Below are 27,449 nucleotides of genomic sequence, written 5' to 3' on the forward strand. Positions count from 1 at the left end.
CGTGTATGCTGGCTCATCTCTCTTTTTAGCATTATTGTAGATGGTGTATATGATCCATTCCTTCCACATACATCATACATGGAAGATTTTGATTTGAAAAATATATTGGAAGTAATCACTTTACCTTCGGTGGGACTCGAACCCACGACCCTCAGTATGCTAGACTGGTGCTTTCAACCAACTAAGCTACGAATGATCTCCGTCGGACTTCGCAACTTAGCGGCTTAGCGGCTTACTCACAATCTATTTGTCAAGCAATGTAAAGCCAAGCGATGTAAACATGTTTTTCTCTGCTAAGAATGACAACTACAAGAACTACTTATACTTTGAGAACAAATGTATTTAATTTTTCTGTTACAAATTCACGTTAAGCCTACATGTATCAAATTTATCACAATACTTTAAAAATATGCTTTGAATTAGTTTAAAAATATGTTTTTGTATTTGTATACCACTAAAAATATCTTATGAATAACACAAGTTTAAACAGTAAATCGTCTCTCAGTTGGAGCAAATAGCAGTCCTGCTCCACCCATTGGTGGTGTTGATGTTTGGCACTGTGAAGAATTCTTGCGATTGATCATCCTCGAATGAAACCTGTCGGAGTAGAAATATTTAATATTCTCACATCCGGTGTAAATGCTGCCGAACTTACCCAAGTATTCTGCAATAGCTCCCGATGATCCTTGGCGCAGATTTCCGCGGTAAGGTCTGAGTTGAAATCGATCAGTAAACTTGGACAGTCGGCTTCATCTGCTGCACCTCCACGGTTGCGGTTGCTTCTGGTACTGCTGCTTCGGCATCCACTTCCGCTGGCACCTTCCACCGGTAGACCCGGACCGTTCAGCTTGACCAACTCCTTGCGTTTCCTATCCGCTTGAAACTGTTTGTTCTGCCAGATTTGGTAGGCACGTTCGAAGCTCCGGGCCACCGTCAATGTTACGGTTTGGGCCATTTTGCGCTTCTGACAGAGGAAGGCATAGCATACGAGTGGACCCTCGAAATCCACTTCTTCGGCATCTTTTCGAAAGCACATTTCCTTCACTTCCGTTTCCGGGCTGTTTACGGTGCCCACGAAGGCGAACACGTGATCGTGCGCTGCATCCGCTGAACAGTAGGAAATGTTGTAGATCGATACCTGTAGCAGTGTTTCACCAGTTGTCAGATCTAGCATTTCGATGCCTTTTGGCGAGATGGAGAGAGTTACGCGTTGAAGTTTTTTGTTTCCTGTGGGTGAAAAAATGAAACCTGATGAAGTACCTACATTGCTTTCCTATTCTAATCAGTTAGTTATGGATATCGATTCCTCATATCCTCATTATATTTAAGCATATAATAGTTGCTTGGAAGAATGATAAGGTAACATGCCCTGCCCATCATATCCTCTCAGCTTTTGTCACTTTATAAATACTGGAGTCGTCGTAGAGCAACCACGTGTTTCATCTTTTGCCGCCCGATCGTTCTCTTGCACACGCTTCAGGCGTGTGTACTGATCTGACACCTTTTCAAATGCTCGACCGCAGTGGCGTCGCGTAACCTCACTTTTTACCTGCGCACTGATACAAGAAACGATAATTTTTATATTTTTACTGCCCAAATTAAAAATATAAATATAAGAGTCGTTTAAGCTAATCGAAATCTAGTGATTCGATGCATTTCCGCACAAAATTTTCTTAAATTTCAATCCAGTGAACAGGTAGATTGAGGTTAGGGAAACGCCACTGCTACTGCCCATGATCGCATATTTGTAACAATCGACAAAAGTAGGCATGGGAAAAATGGAAGGATAATGTTGTGATACGCATAAGTATGGAAATCTCAATAATTTTCTAAAAATTGCCAAAAATTATATAAAAACTTTTTCTATTCGAATTCTTCGGTAGCAACATTGACATTACTTGATATTTGAGTACGAATTTATTGCGTTAATTTTTGTTCGATACACAAGGCATACAGGCGACAGAATTCTCCAGTGTTACAGTTATGCGGTCATTTTGCTCGATGTTACAAAACAACTTGGTAGTTTTTTCAAGTTTTTCAGAACAAACCTCCTGATTTCATCTGACCTGCTTGAAGATCCAACAATTTTGGAACGATTTATAAGATAAACTCAAAATTGAAAAAAATGCAAATGTTACAAATATGCGATCATGGGCAGTGCAGTCGACCGACAATACTCATATCATCCGCGAAGAAAACAAATTGACTGGATCTGTTGAAAATCATGCCCTGGCTTTTCGCATGACACCTTCTAGCGCAAAACAGACACGAAAGTCTACCTTGTCACCGGGGCTTCCGGATTGTCTGACATAAACCTTCTAAATTTATGACCAATACCAATAATATATACTGCATCCCCTACGAAAAATACCAAAACTTCTTCATTCTACGAATGGAAACTAGATTTAATCTAATCACTTTAATCCTACTATTGGTCTTTTTTATAGCTTTATATCCCAACTGGAACATGGCCTGCTTTTCAACTTAGTATTGTAATCGCATTTCCTCAGTTGTTAAATGAAAGCTTTTATATGCCCGAAATTGCATGAGTATGTATCTTGTATGGCAAGTACAATGGATACACTATGCTCAGGGAGTCGAGAATGTTTGCCACCCGAAAACATCCTAGACCGGACCGTGAATCGAACTCGTCAACTCGGGATTGGTAATCCTATGTCTTTTGCTAACTGGAGACTGTTGGGCTTATTTTAGGTTTCATACCTTTGGCAGCAGAGATGATCTTCTTGACGGCTTCGGCCGTAGAATTCTCCGAACGGGGTGTTGGTATCGTCGTGTTACCCAAATACTTGACACTGTACGTGATCGCATCGCCAAACCCATCTTCCAGCTCTTCGTGATTGTCCGAAAAGTCCCGGATGTTGTTGGCGAGTGCCATCTCCTCACACAGTTCTGCAATCGAAAAATAGAGAATTAATATTGACACACACTATGTATGAGTTTGCATAATTAATTGGGCAATTGATATCATAATCAAAAAATGTTTGGATTGAACACTTCATCAAGGGTTATCGTTTCTTCACACTGCGTGGCTTATGCACCGGCACTTGGCATGATTTCCTGCGATCCTAGACAGGGTGCCCTCCTCAGATAAGCGTGACTGCGGTCACATGCACAAAGTAATACACGGGAGCGCACGCCATTGAATGCTCTGTCGTCGTTATGGCGGTTATGAAATGGACCGCGCCAGAGAAACGTTATCGACCGGTTGGTGTCGGTAGACCGATAGAGAATAATTATTTTAAATAATACATGATCGCAAAAGTGCACTGCTGTAGTAACAGTAAGGACACGCAGCAGCACACGATATCGGTTTGTATGCTATTATTAATAAACAGATTGATATTGCATACAGCAATGAATGGATGAGGTGCTTTGCCATTTATGTGGCTCAGGGGAGTTAATACCGGCGCTGACCGGGATGGAACCGCTGATAATGTGAAGCTGGCATCGGGTTATCATAGTCTTATAAGAGTGCAGTTATCTCACCTTTCCAAAGTCTTTCGGAGATAAAGAAGGGAAAACGAAGGTAAATAATTCTATAATAAAGCGAGCGAAAGAACGTTAACGATATTCGATTCTAGAGTGGAAAATTAAATGTTTATGTTGCGGGACAGAATGTGAACAACAATCGGCCATAATCACCTGATTTAAGGTATCTCACAGTTAAATACAATGAATATGATAGACACAATACAACCCCGGTAATAATTACAACGCATTCGCTGATTTTCATACAAAATGGTCATGTTTGAGGATCATAATCTCGATTTCTAGCGTTTAGATTGAGGACATTTTTAGCATCTCAGAGGAATCCCAAATAAGGTTTCTTTAGTTAGCTCCGAAAATGAGAAGAAAGCCAACGAACTGATTCAACGACAACGACCTTACGTAATATGTCTGGAAGATGACATTTGCAATACAAATTGATTATAACACGCAAATTAATATGCCAGTTTTTAATCAGTGCCAGGTTATTAGTCAATGTCATTAGCTTTGTTGCAAAATTAATTGCATGCTAATCACTAATCGAGATTGTTAATTACATGGTCTAACTCAACCATGGTTGATCCACTTTCTAAACGACTGCAATGTTGCTGTAATGTGCACGCGCTATCGGGCTTGATACCACTTGTAAATGAGCAGCGACTAGCGATTATTTAGTCCAAAATGCAAATTTTGAAGATTGATAACCGCTTGAAGATTGATAACCGAGATAGCGGATATTGATTCAGTCGGATTTAGCAGGTGATACATCTGGTCTCCAAATGGAAGCCTGTTGTTTCTGAAAAAATGCGTTTTTCTCCATTCTAATATGCTTATAAAATTAGTTCTTGCAGTTTTTTTTATTCCTTTCTTTAATTGTTAGGTACTGTGTTATTTAACCGCTACTGTGAGTACTGTGCCGAGATCTATTGTGGTATTCTGCTGTACACAGGGCCGGATTTAGGGGGGGGGGCGGTGTGGCCGTGGCCCCGGGCCCCCACAAATGTTATGTACCAAAACCAACCTGTTTTGTACATTTTAGGGCCCCCACAGGCTGTCGGCCCCGGGGCCCCCTGTCGGCTAAATCCGGCCCTGGCTGTACAGAATCCACACAGAATCTATTTTTAGATTTCCATTACCATTATTGTTATCGGAGTTCCTTGCAGTTTTATTTACTACTAGCTTTATGTACCCGGCCTTGCTCGGAATTGCCAGTTTGATTCGCAGTTTTTTTTTCACAATCGGAAAATGAATAAACCAATTGGTCAACAGGATAATTGCGTTATCTTATCGATACTTCATCATTTGATCAAAAGAAGGCAGATTTCATTTGAAAACATTGACTGATTTTGGAAAAGGGAGCGAATCCATAATCGCCATATTCCGGGCAAACGTCTATTTCTAAAGAAGGACAAACATCCACCGATGCCTTATTCCGAGCAAACGTCTATTTTTAAAGAAGGGATCACATTCACCATCCAGAAGGAAACACATTAATCATTGCTTTTTACGTTGGGCAAAACCATGATTTCGATAAATGGTTGAATTGATCGATAACTAAACAATACAATAATGGGTTCAGAAGTTAGGCTGGAGCACACACACAAACATACAAACATTGAGTTTTATATATCTCGGCAACTTATTCAAAACGACGTATGTGATTTTGTAAACAAAGATGCATACGTCGATTTGTCAAATATGATGACACTCCCACGCAAACCAATACAACGAACATGTAGCCGAAACCTCCCTACCTGTATGTGGCGATAGTTTGCGTGGGAGTGCTATCAGATTGCAGAAATCAACGTTTAAATTTTTGTTTACAAAATCACATACGTCACATACGTTGAATAAGTATCCGAGATATATAGATAGCTAATAGCTATATGTATCCGGCTTTGCTAGGGACTGAAAAGTAAATTATAGAATTAAAATGTCCAATGCTGTAGCACGAAACCCACAGAGGTAGATCTACCGCTCATAGAATTGAACCTTTGTATCAATATATTTTTATATCTTTGTTTGGCCCTACCTTTTCAATAAACATCTTCCAAAAATAGAGAATAAGTGTACCAAATCTGGTTGGAATTTATCCTGAGTTACACTGAATTGCTCATTTTTAAAGACAACCCTTCCCCCATAACTTTCCCTTTTCCAAAATGACCTCCCACCTTCTTTGTTATCTTCTCCTTAGAATAGAAAATGTGTGCACCAAATTTGGCTGAAATTGGTCCTGGGAGTTGGGTGTTACACTGAATTGCTCTTTTTCTAAAGACAACCTTCCCCTTACCCTCCCCTTTTCCCAATGATCATCCCACCCCTTTGTTATTTTCTCCTTAGGATAGAGAATGTGTGTACCAAATTTGGATGAAAGCGGTCCAGGGGTTCAAAAGAAACACTGAATTGCCTGTTTTCTGAACAATACCCTCCCCCAGACCCCTCCCTCTTCCCAAATTACACTTCCATGTGATCGACTTCTCTTAGTGAATACGTGTACAATATTTGGTTGATATGGGTACTGGAAGTTGGGAGTAACACTGAATTGCTCGTTTTATAAAGACAACCCCTCCCCCATACCCTCCTCTTTTTACAATGACCGCCCCACCCCATTTGTTATCTTTTCTTTAGGGTAGAGAATGTGTGTATCAAATTTGGTTGAAATCGGTGCAGGGGTTCAGAATTTACTCTAAATTACCCGTTTTCTGAACAATACCTCCCTCCAGACCCCTCCCCTTTCCCAAAATCTCTCATATGATTGTTTCCTTATAGTGAATATGTGTACAAAATTTGGTTGAAATCGGTCCTGGGAGATGAAAGTTACACATAATTGTTCGTTTTCTAAACAAAACCCCTCCCCCTTTCCTAAATGACCCTCCCCCCCCCTTTGTTAACTTCCCCTGAGGATAGAGAACGTGTGTACCAAATTTGGGTGGATTCGGCCTAGTGGTTCAGAAGTAGTTAGCGAACATACATACATAGATTGGTTTTTATATATATAGATTTTAATTTTATTAGACTTTATCAACATGGAACTTCAAGTTTGAGGTAAATCATGTCATGAAATATATTTTCAACATTCGTTCAAGCACCCTAATATTTTTTCTCAAATTTTTAAATTAAGTTTTAGTTGTGAATAAAATATATTCAAATTATGAACTCATAACGGAATGAAAGATAGTTGCTCCACGCTTTTAATGCTGTTATGAGCTCATCCGAACTCGTCCGAACTCCAGAGTTATAGTAGTTTGAAGAAAAAGTAAGATTTTCAGTGTTATTCATTCGTAGCACATAGGAATTACCACGAAATCCATAATTTTAAAATGTATTAAAGCCTGTCCACGTTAAATTTTTGACAGTCAGACAATGTTCAATAAGCCATTTTATAGAAAGCTCAAATGACAGGAGACCAAATACTAATATTTACATTTTACAAGGAACATTTGCGAAAATGAAATGAAATGATGATGATGATGACGAAATGATGATGGTTTACATGCAAATTTACCAAAACAAAGACCGAGCCGTCCACTCAAAATTTCGATCAGCTGTTCGAATCTGTCTCTTAAAATGGCTTATTGATTTGTTGCCATTTCATCAATTTGGACGACAGCTAAGACATGTTGAAAGCAGCAGTAAAGCGAAGCGATTGAGCTGTAATGTAAATAGATCGTCTCAGTGGTTGGTAATAACACAGAGAAACAGACGTCTCACTTAAAACAAAATGCAATCAAAATCATCGTCACAAAAACATTGTCGCCTAAGGTGCCGGCCAGAGTAGACGCGTCTACGCGTCGTCGCGCGAAAACTACACGCGAAGGAATAACAATCAATAATAAGGAGCTGTCAAATCGTATGGACGCTTCGCTTCGCATCGCACTTCGCGTCTACTCTGGCCGCACCCTAATGCTAAAATCGCTGTGTGAGGTCAAGCGGCAACCAGATGGCGGTAGTGCGCAAACGTCAAACACAAGCAAAATCGATGGAAGCTCCATCGGTGGCCGATTGACCACCTACAAAAAATTAAATCAACCGTTAACGATGGAACATGTGTTGAGTGAGATGTCTGTTTCTCTGTGGTAAAAATGTTTAAACATCGCTTTAGAAGATGGGTGTCCAAAATTTAACGTGGACAGGCTTTATGACGGATCATGATATACTAATGGTTAAATATATTATCCAACCAGTTATACCTGTGGGGTCCGCATAGGATGTGGTGGGGTTCGACAGTGGGCTCTGTTGAACTTCTATAAAAAGCTGCATGTGTCCCCAAGCAGGCCTTATCAAAACGACCGTGTGCCGCTCAAAGCGCACTGGCCTAGTCCTGGTGTTGGGTGGGACTTTAAACAAATTTGACCCGACTGATCGAGCGTCTGTTCACCAAGAAGGTGCGGCTCCAACAGCGTCTGTTCTGGCATCAAGCAGCTGAATATGAAATGCTATTCCCCGGAAGCTATACCTAAGATGGCAGCCCCATCCCGATGGATAGGGAACCTTGGGCCAACAACCTACACTGACAGAAATCCAATCATATCCATTATGTGTGGCACACATAAATTTTGACTATAGCATTTCCCACATAACGGCTATGTGAATTCGCATAGCATATATGTGGAAACACACATAACCGTTATTTCATAATAACCTTTAAGTGGATTCTCCTATAGTGGGTGGTTATAAACGCACACATAAAATATATTTGTAAATTTCTTTAGATTTTTGCCAATAAAAATGTTTGGATTTTTATTAGTGTACTGTTCCCGAAACATCAATTTGTTCGAGAAACCGATAATGGAAGAATACGGACTGATATTACGGCGACGACTCTTAGCGCGAAACAACGGACACGAATAGGAACATGGAACGTTTTAACCCTAGTCCGGTAAATTGGCACAACTTGCCAATGAGGCACGCCGCATGAAGCTTGAGATCCTGGGACTGAGTGAAGTCCGTTGGCCAAACTTTGGAGAACACATAACGCCGTCGAGACAAGTTCTACTATACTCTGGTTTACGAGGTAAACGAGCTCAGGCACACTCTGCGCTTATGAAGTGGGAACCTATAAGTGAAAGGATAATCGTTGCCAGATTTAGAACACGGGTCTGAAACCTTACTATAATCCAATGTTATGCGCCAACCGATGCTGCCGATCTGCAAGACAAAGAGAACTTCTACAGTCAACTCAATGCCGTCGTAGATAAAATTCCAAAGGGCGATATCAAGATCTGTTTGGGCGACTACAATGCGAAGATCGGTTCCGACAACTCGAACCATGAGCGCATAATGGGACGCCATGGTCTCGGAGAAATGAGCGAAAACGGAGAGCTGTTCGCAGAATTTTGTGGTAATAACGACATGGTGATCGGGGGATCGCTCTTCCCTCATCGACCGGTTCACAAGGTCACGTGGGTCTCCCGTGACGGCTTTACAGAAAATCAAATCGACCACATCTGCATCAGCCGAAAATGGAAACGGAGCCTTCTTGATGTACGGAATAAACGTAGTGCCGATATCGCGTCTGATCATCACCTCCTCATCGGCGAAATACGCCTGCGCATTGCGCGGATTCGTCGGCAGAAGGAAAGAGTTGGACGACGATTCAACACACGCCGACTGGAAGATGCCACGGTGAAACGGTCCTTCGTTGAAGAACTGGAGACACGTGCTGCAGATATTCCGGAAAGTTGCAGCGTGGAAGACCAATGGACCGCCATCAAGAATGCCTTCATCGCCACCAGCGAGAACAATCTGGGCGAACTACGCACCCAGAGAAAACAATGGATCACCGATGAGACCTGGAGGAAGATAGAAGAGCGAGAGAAGCCAAAGCCGCGATAGAGCGATCAAAAACCAGAGGAGACAAAGTCTTAGCCCGTCAACGATACGCGACTCTTGAGAAGGAAGTAAAACTCTCTTGTCGACGGGACAAGCGAGCGTGGCCAGACTCTCTGGCCGACGAAGGAGAGAGAGCCGCCGCAACCGGGTACATTCGCATCCTCTACGATATCTCACGACGCTCAAGCGGGGCGAAGATTAATGCAACGATGCCTGTGAAAGACGCGAATGATCAGTTATTGACCGACCCAACTGACCAGCTGAAACGCTGGTTCGAGCACTTCGAACAACTTTTTCAAGTGCCAGCAGCCAGTCTATCACCACATCGGCATGATCTGCCTCGGATCCGACGTATAAAACGCATCAATACCAAAGCTCCATCACTGCTAGAGATTCAAACAGCCATCCAAAGCATGAAATCGAATAAAGCCCTAGGGGTCGATCGCATATCAGCCGAGATGCTCAAAGCTGACCCCATGATATCCGCTTAACTACTGTGTCGTTTGTTTCGTAATATCTGGGACACCGCAACTTTCCCGGTCGACTGGATGCAAGGTATCTTAGTGAAGGTGCCCAAAAAGGGTGACCTGACTGTATGCGATAACTGGCGAGGCATTATGTTGCTGTGTACCGTTCTCAAAGTTCTATGCAAAATTATCCTAGCCCGGATTCAGGAGAAGATCGATGCGACTCTCCGGCGGCAGCAGGCCGGATTCGGTGCCGGAAGATCCTGTGTGGACCATATTGTCACGCTCCGCATCATTTTGGAGCAGGTCAACGAATTCCAAGAGTCACTTTACTTGGTATTCATTGACTACGAAAAAGCTTTCGACCGTCTCAATCACGAGAATATATGGGGCGCCCTGAGGCGCAAGGGGGTTCCTGAGAAAATCATCGGCCTCATCGAGGCACAGTACGAGCCCTTCTCGTGTAGAGTGCTGCACAATGGGGTCTTGTCCGAATCCGACCCTATCCGGGTCGTAGCTGGTGTGAGGCAAGGATGTATTCTACCACCGTTACTGTTCCTCATTGTAATCGACGAGATTGTGGGTGAACCAATCCGCGGGCTGCTATGGCAGCCTATAACCATGGAGCACCTAAACGACTTCGAATTGGCTGATGACGTTGCACTCCTCGCTCAACGACGCTCTGACATGCAGAGTAAGCTCAACGACCTTGCCGAGCGCTCCTCTCGGCATCAACGTCAACAAAACCAAATCAGTTCAATCACAGTTAATTGCCTATTTCCGGGGATTAAACCACCCGACTTGGACGTTAATTTACAATGTTATGGAAACTCATATGTGAATATGTACGTTATGTGGAAGATATTGATTTGAAAAATGTATTGGAGGTAACCACTTTCCCTTCGATGGGACTTCGAACCCATGACCCTACAGTACGCTAGACTGGTGCTTTAACCAACTAAGCTACGAAGGACCTCCGTCGGACTTCGCAACCTAGAGGCTACTGAACGAGCTCGAGATTCCCAAATTGGACGCATAGTCAAATCACTCGCAATCCATTTCTCAAGCCAATACTTCCACATGTGTATTGTACACGTCCACATTAGAGGAGCGTGAGTATTTAGAATGTCTGGCGGCTATACACATTCTTCATCAGCAACTGTACTGATCAAGTGAGGTTGTGTAAGAATTTGCCAGTCGGTCGTCAAGCTCAGACCCGACCGCATTGCGTAGGCAAGAGCACGCAACTCAGGTTCAGTTCAATCACAGTTAATTGCCTATTTCCGGGGATTAAACCACCCGACTTAGACGATAATTTACAATGTTTACATGTGGAAGTATTGGCTTGAGAAATGGATTGCGAGTGATTTGACTATGCGTCCAATTTGGGAATCTCGAGCTCGTTCAGTAGCCTCTAGGTTGCGAAGTCCGACGGAGGTCCTTCGTAGCTTAGTTGGTTAAAGCACCAGTCTAGCGTACTGTAGGGTCATGGGTTCGAGTCCAATCGAAGGGAAAGTGGTTACCTCCAATACATTTTTCAAATCAATATCTTCCACATAACGTACATATTCACATATGAGTTTCCATAAAACCAAATCGTTGGATGTAAATTAGTATGGGAAAAACTTTTTTCAATTTTTTTGATGAGCCGCCCTCTTATTCGGTTCTATTTGATGCCCTGATGCTCTGGACAAAATTTCAGCCAAATCGGTCAACGTTTGGGCGGTGCTAAACTCGTTGGAAGTTTTTATACAAAAATGTATGCAGAAACATCCAAAAACAATAAATTGCAGCTTGACTACACAACTTACGTTGAAGAACTATGATACTCATTCAGATCTTGGAGAATTAAATACAGAATGTTATGCTGAAAACCGCGAGAAGATTAGAGCTTGCCCGGCTAAGTTATTACACCTTTCACTTCTGGAAAAGCAGTAGGACATATTTTTTTACGGGCAAACTAAGTACTCAAAAAGAGATAAGCATAAGTGCTCTTTATTAGTATGCTTCACCACTCATGCTAACAACTGAGATAGTAATTCGAAGACTGCCGATCATCAGTGCTATTAGCATATAAACGCCTATTGTATGAAATGAAAAGCACATTCGACTTACTTGAAACTTATTCTGATTCAATGAATTAGAACGGGCAATCAATTACACATTAACAATGTAAACCTATTACAAAATCAGTTCCAGCAAAAACAAAAGTCGTCCTTTCACCGCCCATTAATTCGACGAGCGGTTTAATTCTTCAATGAGGAACTGGGCACATTAAACTACCGGGTGAGCAACCACCTCTCCAGTTCACTGGGCATGACTGGTGTGATTCTCATCGAATGTAATTTACCAATTTAGCCGTTTTTACAATTTTCGTCCAATTTAGCTCATCCATCGACGCACCGCCGCGTTCTTACGAAGAACTCGCGCATCGTCTGATTGGACCAATTTTGTACGCAGGCAAGGACGTCGGGTGATTTCGGAGAATTACGTTTGATTCTTTCATGCATGCACTAATGATCCGTGTGAAGTGCAGTAAGCAATGCCCATCGGTAACATGTCTCGGCAACTAGATTCTCGTCAGTCATAGAACTTCGAATTTTAAGGGTGCTAATTAGATCAAATAATTTCGCTTTTTTACCTTTCCAAAACGCGTGTTTTGCTATAAAAATATTGTCTGTATCTTTTCCGTTGTCGAGTTATATCAATTTATAAGAAAAACCCAATTTAATTTACCGAGTAGTGATCAACCTTATATGGCGCTTATATGACGTGGTTCAATGTACCATTTTCTTTACAACTTTTAAACGCAAAAGTCGATCGTTATCAAATTCAATAGTGATCAACTAGGCTTTGCCCCCTGTCGAATGAACCTGTTGTGAGAAAATCGGTTGAGGATTGCTATATGAAAAGTTGTCTGATGTTTGTCTTAGCTTCCGTGCACACACATACACACACATACATACACACGGACAGACAGACATGTGCTCAGTTTTTCAAGCTGAGTCGATTGGTATATAACACTATGGGCCTCCGAGGTTCCTTTAAAAAATACATCTTCGGAGTGAAATGATAGCCTTTTTGTATAACTTTGTTGGACGAGAAAGGCAAAAATATGATATTAGTGAAATTAGTAAAACTTGAGATAAATAAAATAACATATCTTCATTTTTTGACATAATAAAGAATTAGTTGCTCTTCCAAATGCCGTGTAAACATATTTTTTTTGGTCTGCCCTAAACGGAGATGTTAACTTTTGAAGAAAAAATCACAGATTTATCCACCTAGCGGCGATGAGCATATTTATACACAGGGTGACCATATAATTCCTTAAGGAATTTCTTTACAAAATACACCGAAGCAAACCTTTGGAAATACCTTCGGCATTTTCTTCAGGAATTTCGGCTGAACTTCCTTTAGATATTCTTCAAAAAAATCCCTCGGAAATTATTTCTGGAAATGCTGCAAAGAATCCATTCCCTCGGAAATTCTGTACTTTCGGAAATTTCCTCCAGTACCTTCTTCAAGAATTCTAGGAATTTCCTAATATTTTTGTAAAGGAATTTCTGAATAAATTATAAAATAAATTTTAGAAAGAATTCCTAATGGATTCCTCCGAAAATTCTCCCAGAAATTCCTTTAAATATCGTATAAAATGTTCCTTCGAAAACTCCTTTAGGAATTCCATCGAAATTTCCTTTATGAATTCTTTCGAAAAATCCTTTAGGAGCTCTTCGGAAATACTTTTAATATTTGCTTGAGAAATTCTTTTAGGAATTCCATCGAAAATTATTTCAGGAAATTCTAAATGACTCTCCGAAGGGATATTTGTATATTTGGAATGTATTTAAAAAAAAATCCAGGAGAAATTTTAGAATGATTATCTAAAGGAACATCCGAAAGAACTCCTTTCCACTAAATTCCTGAAGGAAAATCCGAAAAAAAATTCATGTAGAAATTCTAAGCGAATACCTGAAGAAGAAACGTTGCAGAAATTTTCCAAATTACTTCTAAGTAAATTTTCAGGAGGAATCCCCAGAAAAATTCCAAGAGGTATTCCAAAAAGAATTCCTGTCGGATTACTGAAAAAATTCTGGAAGAATTTTCAATGATATTGCCCAAGGAGAACCTGAAGAGATATCCGAAAGAATTTCTTTTTTAAAGAAATCTTCTTCAAATTAGAGGAAATGGCCTATGATATAGGGGAACTAACTGCTCCGTTTTCCATCTCACTGAACATTGGAGGAATTTTCCAAATTACTAACCGCATGATTTGGAATACTTGTTAAAGTGTCTTCGTCTTCGTAGTCTTCGTAAAACAAAAATCATGCGGAATACTTGATTTGGGATACCAATACTTTAACACAAAAAGCTGCTGGCTGCAACTGACAGTTCGCGACAGCAGCTGACTGGCAACAGATGAAGTTACAGTTTTTCCTCTTTGCAAGTCCCGACCCAGCCCCACTTCCGACCCCGAATTTCTGTTGCTATCGGTCTCTGGTGACAACGACGATGGAGCTCGTTGTTTGAGATCCAGTTATGAGGCCACCAGGCCCGAATTATATACCGCAGGCATCTGTTGATGAACACCTGCAGCCGTTGAGTGTTCTCCACTGATACACACCATGTTTCGCTAGCGTATAACAGCACAGATTTCACGTTAGAGTTGAAAATTCGTATTTTGGTGCGTTCACTTATCTGCCTGTTTTTCCAGATATTTCTTAAACTCGCAAAGGCAGCCCTTGCTTTCTTGATCCGTGCGCCTATGTCGATCTTGGTACCTCCGTCTGATGCCATTTGGTTACCAAGATATTGGAAGCTTTCAACATTCTCCACTGGTTGCCCGGCTACTGTAAAACTGGAAAATTGAAAAAAGTTTTTCCCATACTAATTTGAGCCACCCTACTGCAGGTGTCCCATAGGGATCAATTTTGGGTCCATTGCTGTGGAACGTGATGTACGATGGCGTGCTGAGGTTAAAGCTCTCACCAGAAGTCAAGTTAGTGGGATTCGCCGATGACGTAACCATGACCGTGTACGGAGAATCCATCGAGGAGGTCGAATTGACTGCAGCCTATTCGATCAATTTAGTGGAACAATGGTTGCGCGCAGCAAGAAGCTCCAGCTGGCACATCATAAAACGGAGATGATAGTCGTTAAGAACCGGAAACCGGTTCAAGAGGTGACAATTAGAGTCGGCGGCTGCATCATTACCTTCAAGAGATCTCTGAAACATTTGGGGTGATGCTCAACGATAAGTCACGTCGACTACGCCTGCAAGCGCGCGTCGTCGGCGATAGCGGCACTATCGAGGATGATGGCGAACAGCTCTAGGGTGTGCTCCAACAAGCGCAGGTTGCTGGCAAGTGTGGCGGTTTCAATACTACGGTACGGAGGTCCAGCTTGCAGGCCTGGTAGCGAGTCACTTTTTAGTGACTTGGTCACTATTTTGAGTCTAGTCACTAAAAAGTCACTATTTGCATCCAAAAGTCACTAAAGTCACTATTTTTCGGAAAATGGTCACTAAAGTCACTATTTTTGCATTGCCTGTTGTAAAAAAGTTCAAAATAAAAATCATTTGTACCTAGGTATTATGATCAACCAAATCAAATGTGTTAACGGGCTTGGTGGTCATGGTATGGCTACCACTTCTGCCTCTTACGCAAAAGGTCGTGGGTTCAATCCCAGGCCCTTCCTATTTCTATCTTCTACGTTACATCTTGACTAGTTCTGGCGGTTCGATATCTGAGCGACAAAGCTCGTTTCTGGCGTCCAATTTACATATACCACCTTTCCATCACTACCACATTAGCAACAACCCGTTAACCAAGACGAACCTATGCCATGAAAACCCCTAGATTTCAATAAAATTCCGCATGAACTCGTGGCGAGTCCAGAGGCGTTCTCGGCTTACAGTGGGCGAGTGACTGCATCATCAATTCCTTCCCATCCTCGATAGACCGTGAGGACGTGACCAGCGCCGTTATCGACCATTTAAAATACAAGAGCTCTCGGACTGCGTACATTGAGGTTGGAGAGCAAATCTCATGCTTCCATCCATTGGTTCCCTGTGCAATTACGATTGTTCTGGTCAATCACGGAACTACAAAGTGCACGGTCATCTTGCCATGATCAATCAAATCAAATGTGGATCTGGTAGCAATATATTAAATTAGGGAAATATGCACCCAAAAAGTTCCAAGTGTGTTGTGGAAATCGTGAGGTTATTTCCTATTCATGTCAACTATGATCTTTTTTTCACGAATTTTGTTAAAATGCGAAATGCGAACCTCAAGTAGAGTACAGAATTTAGGAGTTTTGGTACCAGAACCACGTAGTTTGCGTAGAATACTGAGCAATAAGGGCGTCGATGTTAAATGGTTGTTAAATCCGTTTATGATTGTTAAATCCGCCTTGCGACCCTTCGAGACAAGTCTCGAAAAAAAATTGTGGAAGTGATTCTATTTATTAACAATTAAGAAAAGATACCCAAAAAACTAGTGTGGAGGTGAATGAATTGGTCGGAGTTTTTAAATCTAAAACAAACCCAAAAAACTAATTAGATTTAAAAGATTTTTCAACTCGAGATTTTTTGGCCACATATTTTTAATTAACTTTAATGCTAAAGTCTGCCATTTAGAAATTAAAGTTTATTAGAATTTTTGGATTGGTTTTATTGGATTTTCAAAATTTTCCTCAGAATGCCACGGTAAAAACTTCATTTAAATTTGTTATTAAACCATAGTTCAATAACAGGTAAAATCGTATTTTAATTATTTTTTTTCATTATTTTAATTACTTTGTATTTTTTCAAACAAATGATCATGCCAATTATTTATAAACTTTGTGAGTCCAAATAGTCTAGGAATCTATAAGAGAAATTTATATAATTCGTTAGCTTTAACTTTGAGCTCATACTAAACAACAAATGTTGTAATCATCCACATAATTTTGTGATACTCATGAGAGTGTCGCAGACGCTGGCCTCCTGCTTTCATCCTCTCCCTTCCTTGGATAAAGATGGGCGTGGCCAGTAGCAGTAATCATCATGCTTTTGTTGTTTTTGCCTTTTCTTGATTTCTGATAGCATTCTACATAAGGATTTCAAAAATAACACACTGATTTGCAATCTACGAATTATACCGTAACAATGCTAATGCAACTTGTAGTTCTATACCCGATTCAAAACAACATACAAAAGTCACTATTTGGTCACTTTTTCTGCAATTGAAAAGTCACTATTTGGTCACTTTTTTGTCATCGTTGGTCACTAAAGTCACTATTTTAAACGGCATTCATCGCTACCAGCCCTGAGCTTGGGGATCGGCGTTGAGTGTAAACTGTGCCTGAGAGTCATCAGCGCATATCGCACCGTATCTCGCGAAGCGGCATGTGTACTCGCGGGCATGATGCCTATCAAACTGGTGGTGGAGGAAGACGAGGAGTGCTACGCCCTCAGGGGCACCGATAACGCTCGAAGGAATATCAAGGCAGCAACGGTAGCCAAATGGCAGAGGGAGTGGGACAACTCGGCTAAGGGAAGGTGGACACATCACCTAGTCTCTAGTGTGTCGGCATGGATTAGCAAACCTCATGGAGAGCTAAACTTTGGCTTGACCCAGTTCTTAACAGGCCACGGATGCTTCAAGTGGTACCTACACAGGTTCGGACACGCGGCTTCCAATAATGAATGGGAACGCCAACGCCAGCTACCGCGCGTAGCCTCAGAACGTGACGAAACGGCCGGTTTCGGAGGAGCTCCCGCTTTCGGGGAACTTTTCGTCGGAGTAGGTTAGATCCGCCGTCGGGGACTATCCGAGTCGTTCCCCATCGCGACCGGGGTGGGAGCTAAATGGCTCAACGAATAAAATGGCTCAACGAATAAGGTGAATGGCTCAAGGCAATCGAAACTCGGTTATCGGAATAGGCTAGGCCCACCGCCGGGGACTAGCTGAGTAGATCGTGGCGTGCGAATGCACCAACTCCAGGTCGGCGGGGCACCATTGAACCGAAAGTTATCTCCACTCGGAATCCTTCCCCAGTTTTTTTTTAAGGATGTCGACAATCCTAACCTTTTTCTAAACGGCATAAAATCAACATTTAACAAAACTAATTATAATTTTTTTCTTATATATGGAACAAATTAAATCTCGTCACCAGCTATTAGCTTATGCTTCTAGGTTTCCATCGGCAACCGACCATCTGCGCGTACCTTGATTAGTTGCATTACGAATGTTTTTGTTTTTCTGTTGTTTTAAATTTGTCAAAAAAATAAATAAATGGTAAATGTTTTGTTACATGCGGACATTTGTATACCAATGAAAAGCTTGATGAATAAAGGTTCCCCCAAACACACGCGATGCGATTCAATAGCTTGGCGATAGCGATTCTGTCGTCATTGGTATGGAAGTGTAAATAGAACATTGCCTGCAGCGACCCAACGATAGAACCGCGGCGACTAGTTGTCGCCGTCACGGAGATGAAATCGCTTAGGTCTGGGGGAGCCTCAACTAGCAAAGAAATTAGCTTGATTTCGTCTGTTTGACAGTTTTTGTTTTTGACAATTCTGCTAATTTCACAATTTTGGACATTTCAACTTTGTGGTCGGTTGTTGGCACCTTTGAAAACTCGGCTAACTGTAGAAGAGTGAATGAAAACCCCCCAGAATTAAAGAAAAAGAATGATTTATTCATTAACAGTCATGGGGCATTAAAACCAGATTAATCTACCTAGCATTGATAATGCCTTTTTCGTGCACTGAAAACAAACAAATAAATATAAAAAAGGTTTATAATAGAACTTTAGGTAGATGGGTTTAATGATTTTCATTGATCTACATTTATTGCGTTCATTAATAGACGAATTTCGCGCCAACTCGACCAGCGGTTAGCAGTACCATCTCAGAATCGAATGAAACTTGGAGGGAATAAAGATATGGTATTTCTAAGCCACTCTGCATACTTAGTTTTTTTAAAAATTGTCAAGAGTAACATTTGATAAGGGCCTATTTTTTTCATTGATTTTTTTTTTAAATCGATGTAACTCTAAAATGACAAGACTTACAAAAAAGTGTTGTATGGCGGACTGTTCTGAAATTCCCCGAAGTTTTTTTGGAAAATATCCAAAAAATAAAAAAAACGATTCCTACACTGAAAAAAAATAGTTTTAAAAATGAAAAACGATATTACAAAAAAAGCTCATCTCAGAAATCGATGATTTTAGGCATTTTAATTATCTAACTTTTCTGGGAATAATGTTCCTGTGACATATTTAAGGAAAAAAGTTTTTCTAACGAAAAAATTTTCCATGTTCATATTGAGTGAACATTTATCAGCGTGTTTTATGCCTACAGCACCAATCACAGGTTCAGCAGCCTATCGTCAACCAACGACACATTTTGGACGTATAAAAAATTGTTTAGAAGATTTTTATACTAATTTGAATCATCTTAATGTTTGTCAAATCAATATTTCCTCCGAATTCCGTCAAAATAAAATAGAGTGCATTTGGTAGCTGAATGTTTATACTTACATATTGTTGGTTTTCGATCTGCCACAATTTGCCTCAGATAGATATAGATATAAAAGATATGGACATAGTAAAATTGCATTATATAATATGGAAAATTCGAATAACTTCTCTAATATACCTCCGAAATATCCACATTTTTCATGAAAACGTTTGATTTGATGTACTTGTTCACTTTGTAGAATATGTCCATGTTGAAAAACAATAATAAAAAACTTTTCTTGAAAAAACTGGTTTTAGACACATTTTTTTGAAATTTCATCATAACTCACTACCGTTAAAAGATAGAGAGTTGGTATATTCTACGAAGTTGTTTGTATTTTCAAGCTCGATCACTCTTGTAGCGCCTTAATTTTATTGAACGAAAATGAAAAAGAAAATGCTTTGGATCACCCTAACAGGCGAATTTTTTGGTCAACCTAATCTTCCAAAAGATAGTTAATTTTTTTGGTAAAATTTTCTTCCGAAGACACCACCTATGTAAAATCAAACGTTTGCAGGCAAATAAAAAAACGCACGTTTTTGGTTTGCTGCGCCCACTGTGCATTGTACGCATGTTGGACTACTTTGATTGCAGAGATTGTAAATGTCAGTTTTAGGATAGGATAGGTCCATCGAGAAATGATTATCAAATGCTCATTTTGTGTAGGTGTCCATATTTTTCGCCCAGCTGTATAAAACAAATAAAAATGCATCATCAGAACCAGTGCCCCCCGCATTTGGAGCGTTTTAAAAACAAATTATCGTAGGGTATGCTACATATCGTAAATGTATACAGAAATGATAAGTGAGAAAAAATTTCACTCTCTTTTTGGGTGCTTCCCTGATTACTGTACCTAACATGTTGGTCACGATTAAAAAAAACACGTTAATAAAGATTAAAAAAATGTTGGCCACGAGATCTTATACTTATGGATCTACTATTATGTTTAACAAATGTAGATCAACCAAAAAAAGATTACGTTTCATCTTGTAGTTAAGGGTTTCGACACCCCGTTCCCCCGTGTAAGGTTTTGTCCATACAAATGATTTTTTATTTTATATGGTGCGTAAGAAAACGACAGACCCCCTCTCTCTCATAAGTGCCTACGCAATAATATGTGTACGGCGTCTAAGGGAACATCCAAAAAATAACATAACGTTCAGAGGGCAGAGAAGTTGAGAGCAGTATGACGATCCATACCAAATTTTTAGATGCTCCATACAAAAAGTGCGATATAGGGAGGGAGGAGGTATGGAAATTGTTATTTTTTGCTTTACGTAGTTAATGGATCTTTCCTAATGGTAGTTGAACGAAATATGCTGAATGAAGAAAGTATTACTCGCCTTAAATTTCAAAGTTAATTACAATTACGCCTGTTTGAAAGAAGTTCCCAGAACTACTCGTATTATTTGAAGAGGTATAAAAGGGTTTGGGAATACTAGCAATCATTTTTTTTTTCAACGTGACTCCTAGTGATCCTAGTGATTCAATTATGATAGTGTTTATTTTCTAATCAGCTACTTACTCTTGTGCTTGGAATTATTTTTCCAAATACTTTTGAAGAACGCCATCGTAGGTCACACAAAACTTCTTATCTGTTGAGAATTGAATGCCTCTCAATTATTGATTCAATGTATCCAATCGGCTGTTTTTGTTTCCCTCTGTAGTCTGCCTTGATGTATTCGAATTAGTTTTGCTTTTCCACGCAACTCACACAAAAGCGCAGCAACGTTGTTGCTTGTTATTGAGCTGCGTTTCGTGATTCAGCACCGCATCAAAAGATCGATCAACCGTTCGATATATGACAAGAAGCATGCAGGTACCTAAACTCGGTAGATGCACAACGCGCACACTTGACCGCGAGTCTCAAATCGCACGAGTTTCACTTTTAATTTATGGATTTAATTATTCGCGCCAAATATCACACTCCGCGAACGGAATGAAGCCGCCTTGCTGCAGATGGAAAATGGAACTGCTAGAGCAAATAACGGCAAGGTTGACGGCCCGATTCGCTGACGGTTTCCCGCTGCATTAGATAGGTACAAGATTTTCCGTCACACAAAGAAGGGGTTTCGCCGAGAAGTTTGGCGCCGAGCTGATCGTTTTTTGAATGTTTTGCACTACTTCTGCTACACGTGCTTCGCTGGTGCGTTTCCTTGTTCGCAGTGTGGCACTTTCAATGGAGCCACTAAACTTTTCACACGCGCATTACGTGAACTGATATGCCAGCAATCAACATATTCAGCGATGTGCACGAAAGGAAAATTAAAGCACACACTTTTCCTGCTTCCAACCAAAGTCAGTTTGCTGCGGCGGTGATAGTTTATGGCGTAATCTTTGCGTTTCGGTTGCATTCGATCGTTACTTAAACGCGCACTACTAATTAGGTAAGATCACGCTCGGCGATGGAAAGAATCGATCGGGAAACTGATGCAGAACAGGATCATGCAAAGATTGAAATCAATCTCGCAAGCTAGGCGAATGGTTCGAGGATTTGCACACACTCTTAAAACGTCCGTCCTGGTCGGCGATTTGTCTTGCAATGAAGCGAAGACTGAGTTGCAGTTTTTCATTCGATCGGTGGTCGTTCCGCTCTTTAGGAGGTGCCATTGCCTACTGCAACGTTGTTGTCGGCAATCATTGTGCTACGGGACATTGAGTATGTTAAATCCGTGCGCATTGTATACATGTATATATACTCTCATCCAGTAGATTTTATATCTTCTTTCATTCTACAGAAGAACCTGTTGCAGTTTGAATATAAACGTGACTTGTATTGTACACGCCAAAAAGCATTTATGAATTCGTGAACTAACAAGTTACCGGTGTATTTTTTCGGGAACAACAGCCACGGATTCTGGAACGATCTAGAAAACGTGACTGGTATTCCAGAATCCATGAAATAAATCACGGTGTATTTTTGCTGGTTCACGAATTCGGGAACGCCTTTTGCGTGTACGCTATAGCAAGATTCCCAAAAAAATATCGCATAAAACATTACAATTTGCAAGCTTTTCTTACGATCCAAAAGATAACTAAAGCTGAAAAGGTACGATGGGCCGGGCATGTTGCAAGAATGCCGGATTGCAAACCTGCGGTGATAGTGTTCGCTTCCGACTTGGTAGGTACAAGAAAGCGTGGAGCGCAGCAAGCGAGGTAGACTGGACGTAGCCCATCTAAATAGCACAACGAGTGCTCCCTTTCACTCCCCTTAGCCTTGTGGTAAGATGCGTGGATACAAAGCAAAACCATGCTGAAGGTGGCTGGGTTCGATTCCCGGTCCGGCCTCTGCTAAAACAAGTCACTTTAAATTAATAACACAGAGAAGCAGACGTCTCACTTAGAACGAAATGCAATCAAAATCATCGTCACGGAAGCATTATCGCCCAGTGCTAAATGCAGTGTGTGTGGTCAAACGGCAACCAGATGGCGGTAGTGTGCAAACGTCAAACACAAGCAAATCCGATGGAAGCGCCATCGGTGGCCGATTGACCATCTACAAAAATTTGAATCCACCGTTAAAAAGGTGAACGATGGAACATGTGTTGAGTGAGACGTCTGTTTCTCTGTGTTAATAAGTAGGATAAAGACCTAATACGGATAAAACGGCAACGATGGATTGGGATTGATAGTCATTAGATACCAACTGAACGTTTACATTTCCACGTTTAAAAACAGAATCATTCGTACAGATTTCGTGATTCCATGCGTCAAAGCTCACAGCAGCGCGATAAACACTTGTTGGATGCAGTTTGATTGCCGCAAAGCCACAGAAGAGTTCGGTCTACTGCCCATATGTATGTATCAGCGTAGTTTTTGTGGTTTTTCCTACTCTTTTGTTTGTTACTTTTGGTTCTTTCGCTTTTTAGTAATTTAATCAAATCCACAACACAGTAACTGTAGCCTTGTAAACACTGCTCTAGAGGGCTGAGATTTGGGTGAAAATCAATTCATCAAAAAGACCGTCACGTTCATAGGACCGTTGGAATTCATAAATGGAATTGAGATACCGTGTTCCACATGGGTGGGTTCAATAGGGCTGATTAACTTCAACGATTAAGAGATTTTGCACTAATTGGTGAATGTTTGACTGAATACTGATTTTTTTGTTGCAGACGTATATTTTATTGCTATTATACTTATATATAAATTACTGTCAGCCTTTCTAATTCAGCAAATTTGTATTAATAAACTGATGTTAAACGTTGATTAAATACTTTTATCTCTAATTACTTTGCAATTTTTTTCTGGCCTTCCGCGTACAACAAAGTTGTGCCGGAATGCTATCATTTCACTTCAAAAAACATTTTTTTTTTATAAAAGGCTTGGACACCCATCTATAAAACTCAATGTTTGATAATTCATATGTATATTTGTATATTTCAGCATACCTTCTGAACCCATTGACCGATTTCAACCAAATGTTTAGTATTTGATCAACTCAGTGTAACTTCTAAACCTTTTAGCCGTTCTCAACCAAATTTGAATAAAATATTCTCTGTCCTAAGGAAACGATTTTAGTGGAAGTGGGTAGGTCATTGGAAAAGGGGGACGGTGGGAAGGAGGGGTATTATTTAGTTATCGATCCAATCAGTGTAACTTCTGAACCCCTATTTTGATTTCCAATAAATTTGAAACACATATACTATGTCTAAAGAAGACGATATCAAGCTGGGAGAGATTGTCATAGACGAATGAGAGAAAAGGCATATTTATGAAATGAAATTTTTTGCATAACTTTTTATCGCACGGTTCGGTTTAAAGCAAATTTAGAACACATATTCTCTATCCAGGCACGGCAAATGCTGAGTAAAGCGTACCATTGGCACTTCGCGTACCTGAAGGAACAAAATAGATCCCATTTCGCGGTCCTTAGCATCTTACCCAGCAACTTCTATCCCTACCTCCTTGTGGCGCTGGACGGGATACGAGCAACCTTAGGGTAGATCGGGTAACCAACCTCGGTGGAAACTATGGTCGTATGCAGACAGGGAAGGGGGATTTGCTCCTCTCCGGAGGAGAGGAAATCTGATCGACCGTCTGTTCTCCATGTTGGGGGCGGCTGATCATCGTCCGAGCGCCAGCGAGTGACTCTAAACAAAGCTGTGCACATCATGCTGCATCGTGTCAGCATCGAGAAGGCATTCCCTTCAACGCGATAAAGGTAGCGCAACCCTCCTGGTAAGGTAGTCTACCGAAGATTCTACAGTTACCAAGAAAGGCAAAACTAGAGCAAACGGATTGATTCAACGGCCACAGACCCGGCAACGAATAAAGGACAACGATTGGAAAGTCGGATCTTGGAACCTGAGAACTTTCATTCAAGTACCACATCTACTATGAACGGTGACGGAGCAGAACGAGGAGTTGAAGCATGTTATCCGGCGGAAGCCGATGAGTATTGAGAATAAAGGGCAAATTCTTCAACTATAGTCTGATCAGCATCTATGCCCCAACGAACGATAAGCCTGATGACGTGAAGGATGAGTTCTATGAGAGCCTTGATAAGGCCTACGGAGAGTGCCCAACACACGATGTAAAGATTAGATTGTCATCGGGGATGCAAAATCGCAGATCGGAAGCGAAAGTTTCTTTCGCCCTGTCATTGCACTATGGTCCAGGATATAGATTTACGCGGAAAGATGAATTTTACGCCAAAACTATATTTTTTAGAAAAAACTGTTGTTCTACAAAATTGTTCGAAATAGTAAGGCCATCAATATGGTTTTACCAAAAAATAGGGTGGCCCATTATATAAAAAAAAATTAGAAAATATTTTTTTTATTTCTTGGAATATTGACATGTTATGTTCTACAAAGTTGTAGCGTAGCTTATTCCAATCAATTTTGCTAAAAAAACTTTTTCTGTAGCTCTTAAGTTGGCTGATTTAGAGCAATTTTACCTAATTGGATTAGGGTGTGCTTCAAAAAAACAGTATTTTTGATCTAATTTTTTTGTTTTAGATTTCTCGAAAAAGTCGTCTTCAGGTGACTTTAAGAGCTCAAAAAACTCCAACTTTTGATGGGTGAATATGCTTAATATCTTTTTCCGATCAAAAGTTATAATCGTTTTTCTGTCAAAATAACATTTTTTTCATAAGTTGATATCTCCGGTTAGGGCAGACCAAAAAAATATGTTTACACGGCATTTGAAAGAAAAATTAATATTCTTCATTGTGTCATAAAATTGGTGATATGTTATTTTTTATCTCAAGTTTTACGAATTTTACTAAAATCATGTTTTTTCAAATAAATTAATATAACTCGACAACGGAAGAAGATACAAACGATTTTCTCATAGCAAAACACGCGTTTTGAAAAGCCCCAAAAGTCTTCAGAAGATGACATTCGTGAGAAATCTACAGCTTTAGCACTTTCTATAAGTTTTATCATTATCATCGTATTGCAAGATTTACGAGAAAAGATGCATTTTCGGTCTGAAGCATACTTTTAAGAAACAAAATTTGTTCTACAAAGTTTTTCTGGATACGTGGGCCCTTATTATAGAGTTACCGAAAAATAGGGTGGGCCATTTTATAAAAATGTAAAATTTTCATTTTTTTATTTTGCGGAATATTGACGTAAAATGTTCTACAAAGTTGTAGCGCAGCTTTTTCCAATCAACTTTGCTATATAAACTTTTTATGTAGCTCTTAAGCTCACTTGTTTAGAGTAATTTTACTTACCAGGATTAGGGTGTCCCTCAAAAAACATGATTTATGATCTGCTCATTTCATTTTTTATTTTTCACGGATGTCACCTTCTGAAGACTTTTGGGGCTTTTCTAAACGCGTGTTTTGCTGAGATCGAAGAGTGCCACGCGTGAATTCAAACGTAACTTTTTTTTTCCTGCGTCAAATTTTTCAACGATCCTATATAGAAAAGTTCTAGAAGTACAATTTTTCTATCGCCGATTTCCATTTCGACGTTTTGATGACCCGTATCGTGTTGGTGATCCTTGTTCGTGGAGCCTCTGCTATGATCGAGACGAATAGGAGCGGAGTAGTGGTAGGGCATCAAAATAAGGTAAGAACGTGGGCACGAGCTATGGAAATGATTGAGAAAGAAGTGGACAACATAACAAGGGTGAGTACCAGATGCTATAATTGAGTTTCAAATCTCCCGGAGTGATTGGACACTGTTTATTTCAAAAGCATTTCAGGCTTTTTCCGCTGCTCACAATCATACACAATATTTGAGTTGTCCCGCTTTTGACGAAAATGTATAGATTTGATGTAGGTACTATGGAACATGTTGCGTTTGCTAGCATTGAAGCATTATTATAAGAGAAAATGCAATTTTTGTTATTTTCGAATTGCTAAATTTTACTCTGACGTTTATCACTTTCGAAAAATCCATTTTTGTATGTATTGTATCATACGTACAGTTCGTATGTCGATGTGCATACATCGATGACAATACGCTAAAACCGATAGCCAGCGTATTTCTGTCAAATATTATCCATTGTTTGGTGTCAATAGCGCAAAACTATAATTGGAAGCGAGAAATAAAAGGTGACTGATCTGATCGGAAGTTAATTGCTTTGCTTTATTCTCTATTTCTTAAGTACCTTCGAAAACTCTGCATTGTGCTGATTTTTGCATCAATGAAGCTGTTATTGATTCATTATTGGTGTACTTTGTAAAAAGATGAATGTGTAAATTGCTAGTTCCCTTTTTTATGCGGATTCTTCTATTTGAAAATTGAAAGGTCAATAACAAAAGCCTCCGTCAAGTGCTAGTGCTAGTGCGTATCTATTCTGCTCAGCTCTTTAGTGTGCATCGCGTGCGTGTTAAGTGCAACGCTATTTTTTGCCTTTCTCGTACAACTAAGTTGTACCGAAAGGCTATCATTTCACTCCGAAAACGAACTTTTTATAGAAGCCTCTGAGACCCATAGTATTATATACCAGTCGACTCAGCTCGACGAGCTGAGCACATGTCTGTCTGTCCGTGTGTATGTGTGTGTGTGTATGTGTGTGTGTATGTGTGTGCACAAAAACTATAAAAAACATTAGTCAACTTTTCGTATAGTAATCCTTAATCGATTTTCTCGCAACAAGTTTCATTCGACAGGGGACAAAGCCTTGTTAATCACTATTGAATTTCATAAGGATCGGTCATTGCGTTTTAA

At 40.3% G+C, this 27,449-nt stretch overlaps 2 protein-coding genes across 2 annotated transcripts in view; one reads left to right on the forward strand and one right to left on the reverse strand.

Annotated features, from left to right (window-relative positions):
• Positions 1-27,449, forward strand: part of LOC134212660 (uncharacterized) — a 328,376-nt gene that overhangs the window by 170,373 nt on the left and 130,554 nt on the right. The gene's annotated exons all lie outside the window — the stretch shown is intronic.
• On the reverse strand, positions 317-21,925 carry LOC134216790 (low density lipoprotein receptor adapter protein 1-A-like). Its single transcript, XM_062695592.1, has 4 exons — positions 20,843-21,925; positions 2,722-2,910; positions 656-1,227; positions 317-597 (listed from the first exon to the last, which is right to left on the reverse strand). The coding sequence occupies exons 1-4, from the start codon at positions 20,886-20,888 to the stop codon at positions 502-504; spliced, it is 903 nt and encodes a 300-aa protein (XP_062551576.1). The 5' UTR covers positions 20,889-21,925; the 3' UTR covers positions 317-501.

This window comes from Armigeres subalbatus, chromosome 2, assembly GCF_024139115.2.
Source record: "Armigeres subalbatus isolate Guangzhou_Male chromosome 2, GZ_Asu_2, whole genome shotgun sequence".
NCBI classification, from domain to species: domain Eukaryota; kingdom Metazoa; phylum Arthropoda; class Insecta; order Diptera; family Culicidae; genus Armigeres; species Armigeres subalbatus.

Excerpts from the sequence above, each read along its gene's own strand:
- LOC134216790 (XM_062695592.1), bottom strand. The coding sequence starts at position 20,888 with ATGGCGTTCTTCAAAAGTATTTGGAAAAATAATTCCAAGCACAAGA. Across the intron at positions 2,911-20,842 it reads AAATAATTCCAAGCACAAGA|AACTGTGTGAGGAGATGGCA; the intron begins GTAAGTAGCTGA and ends TTTCGATTGCAG. Across the intron at positions 1,228-2,721 it reads GATCATCTCTGCTGCCAAAG|GAAACAAAAAACTTCAACGC; the intron begins GTATGAAACCTA and ends TTTCACCCACAG.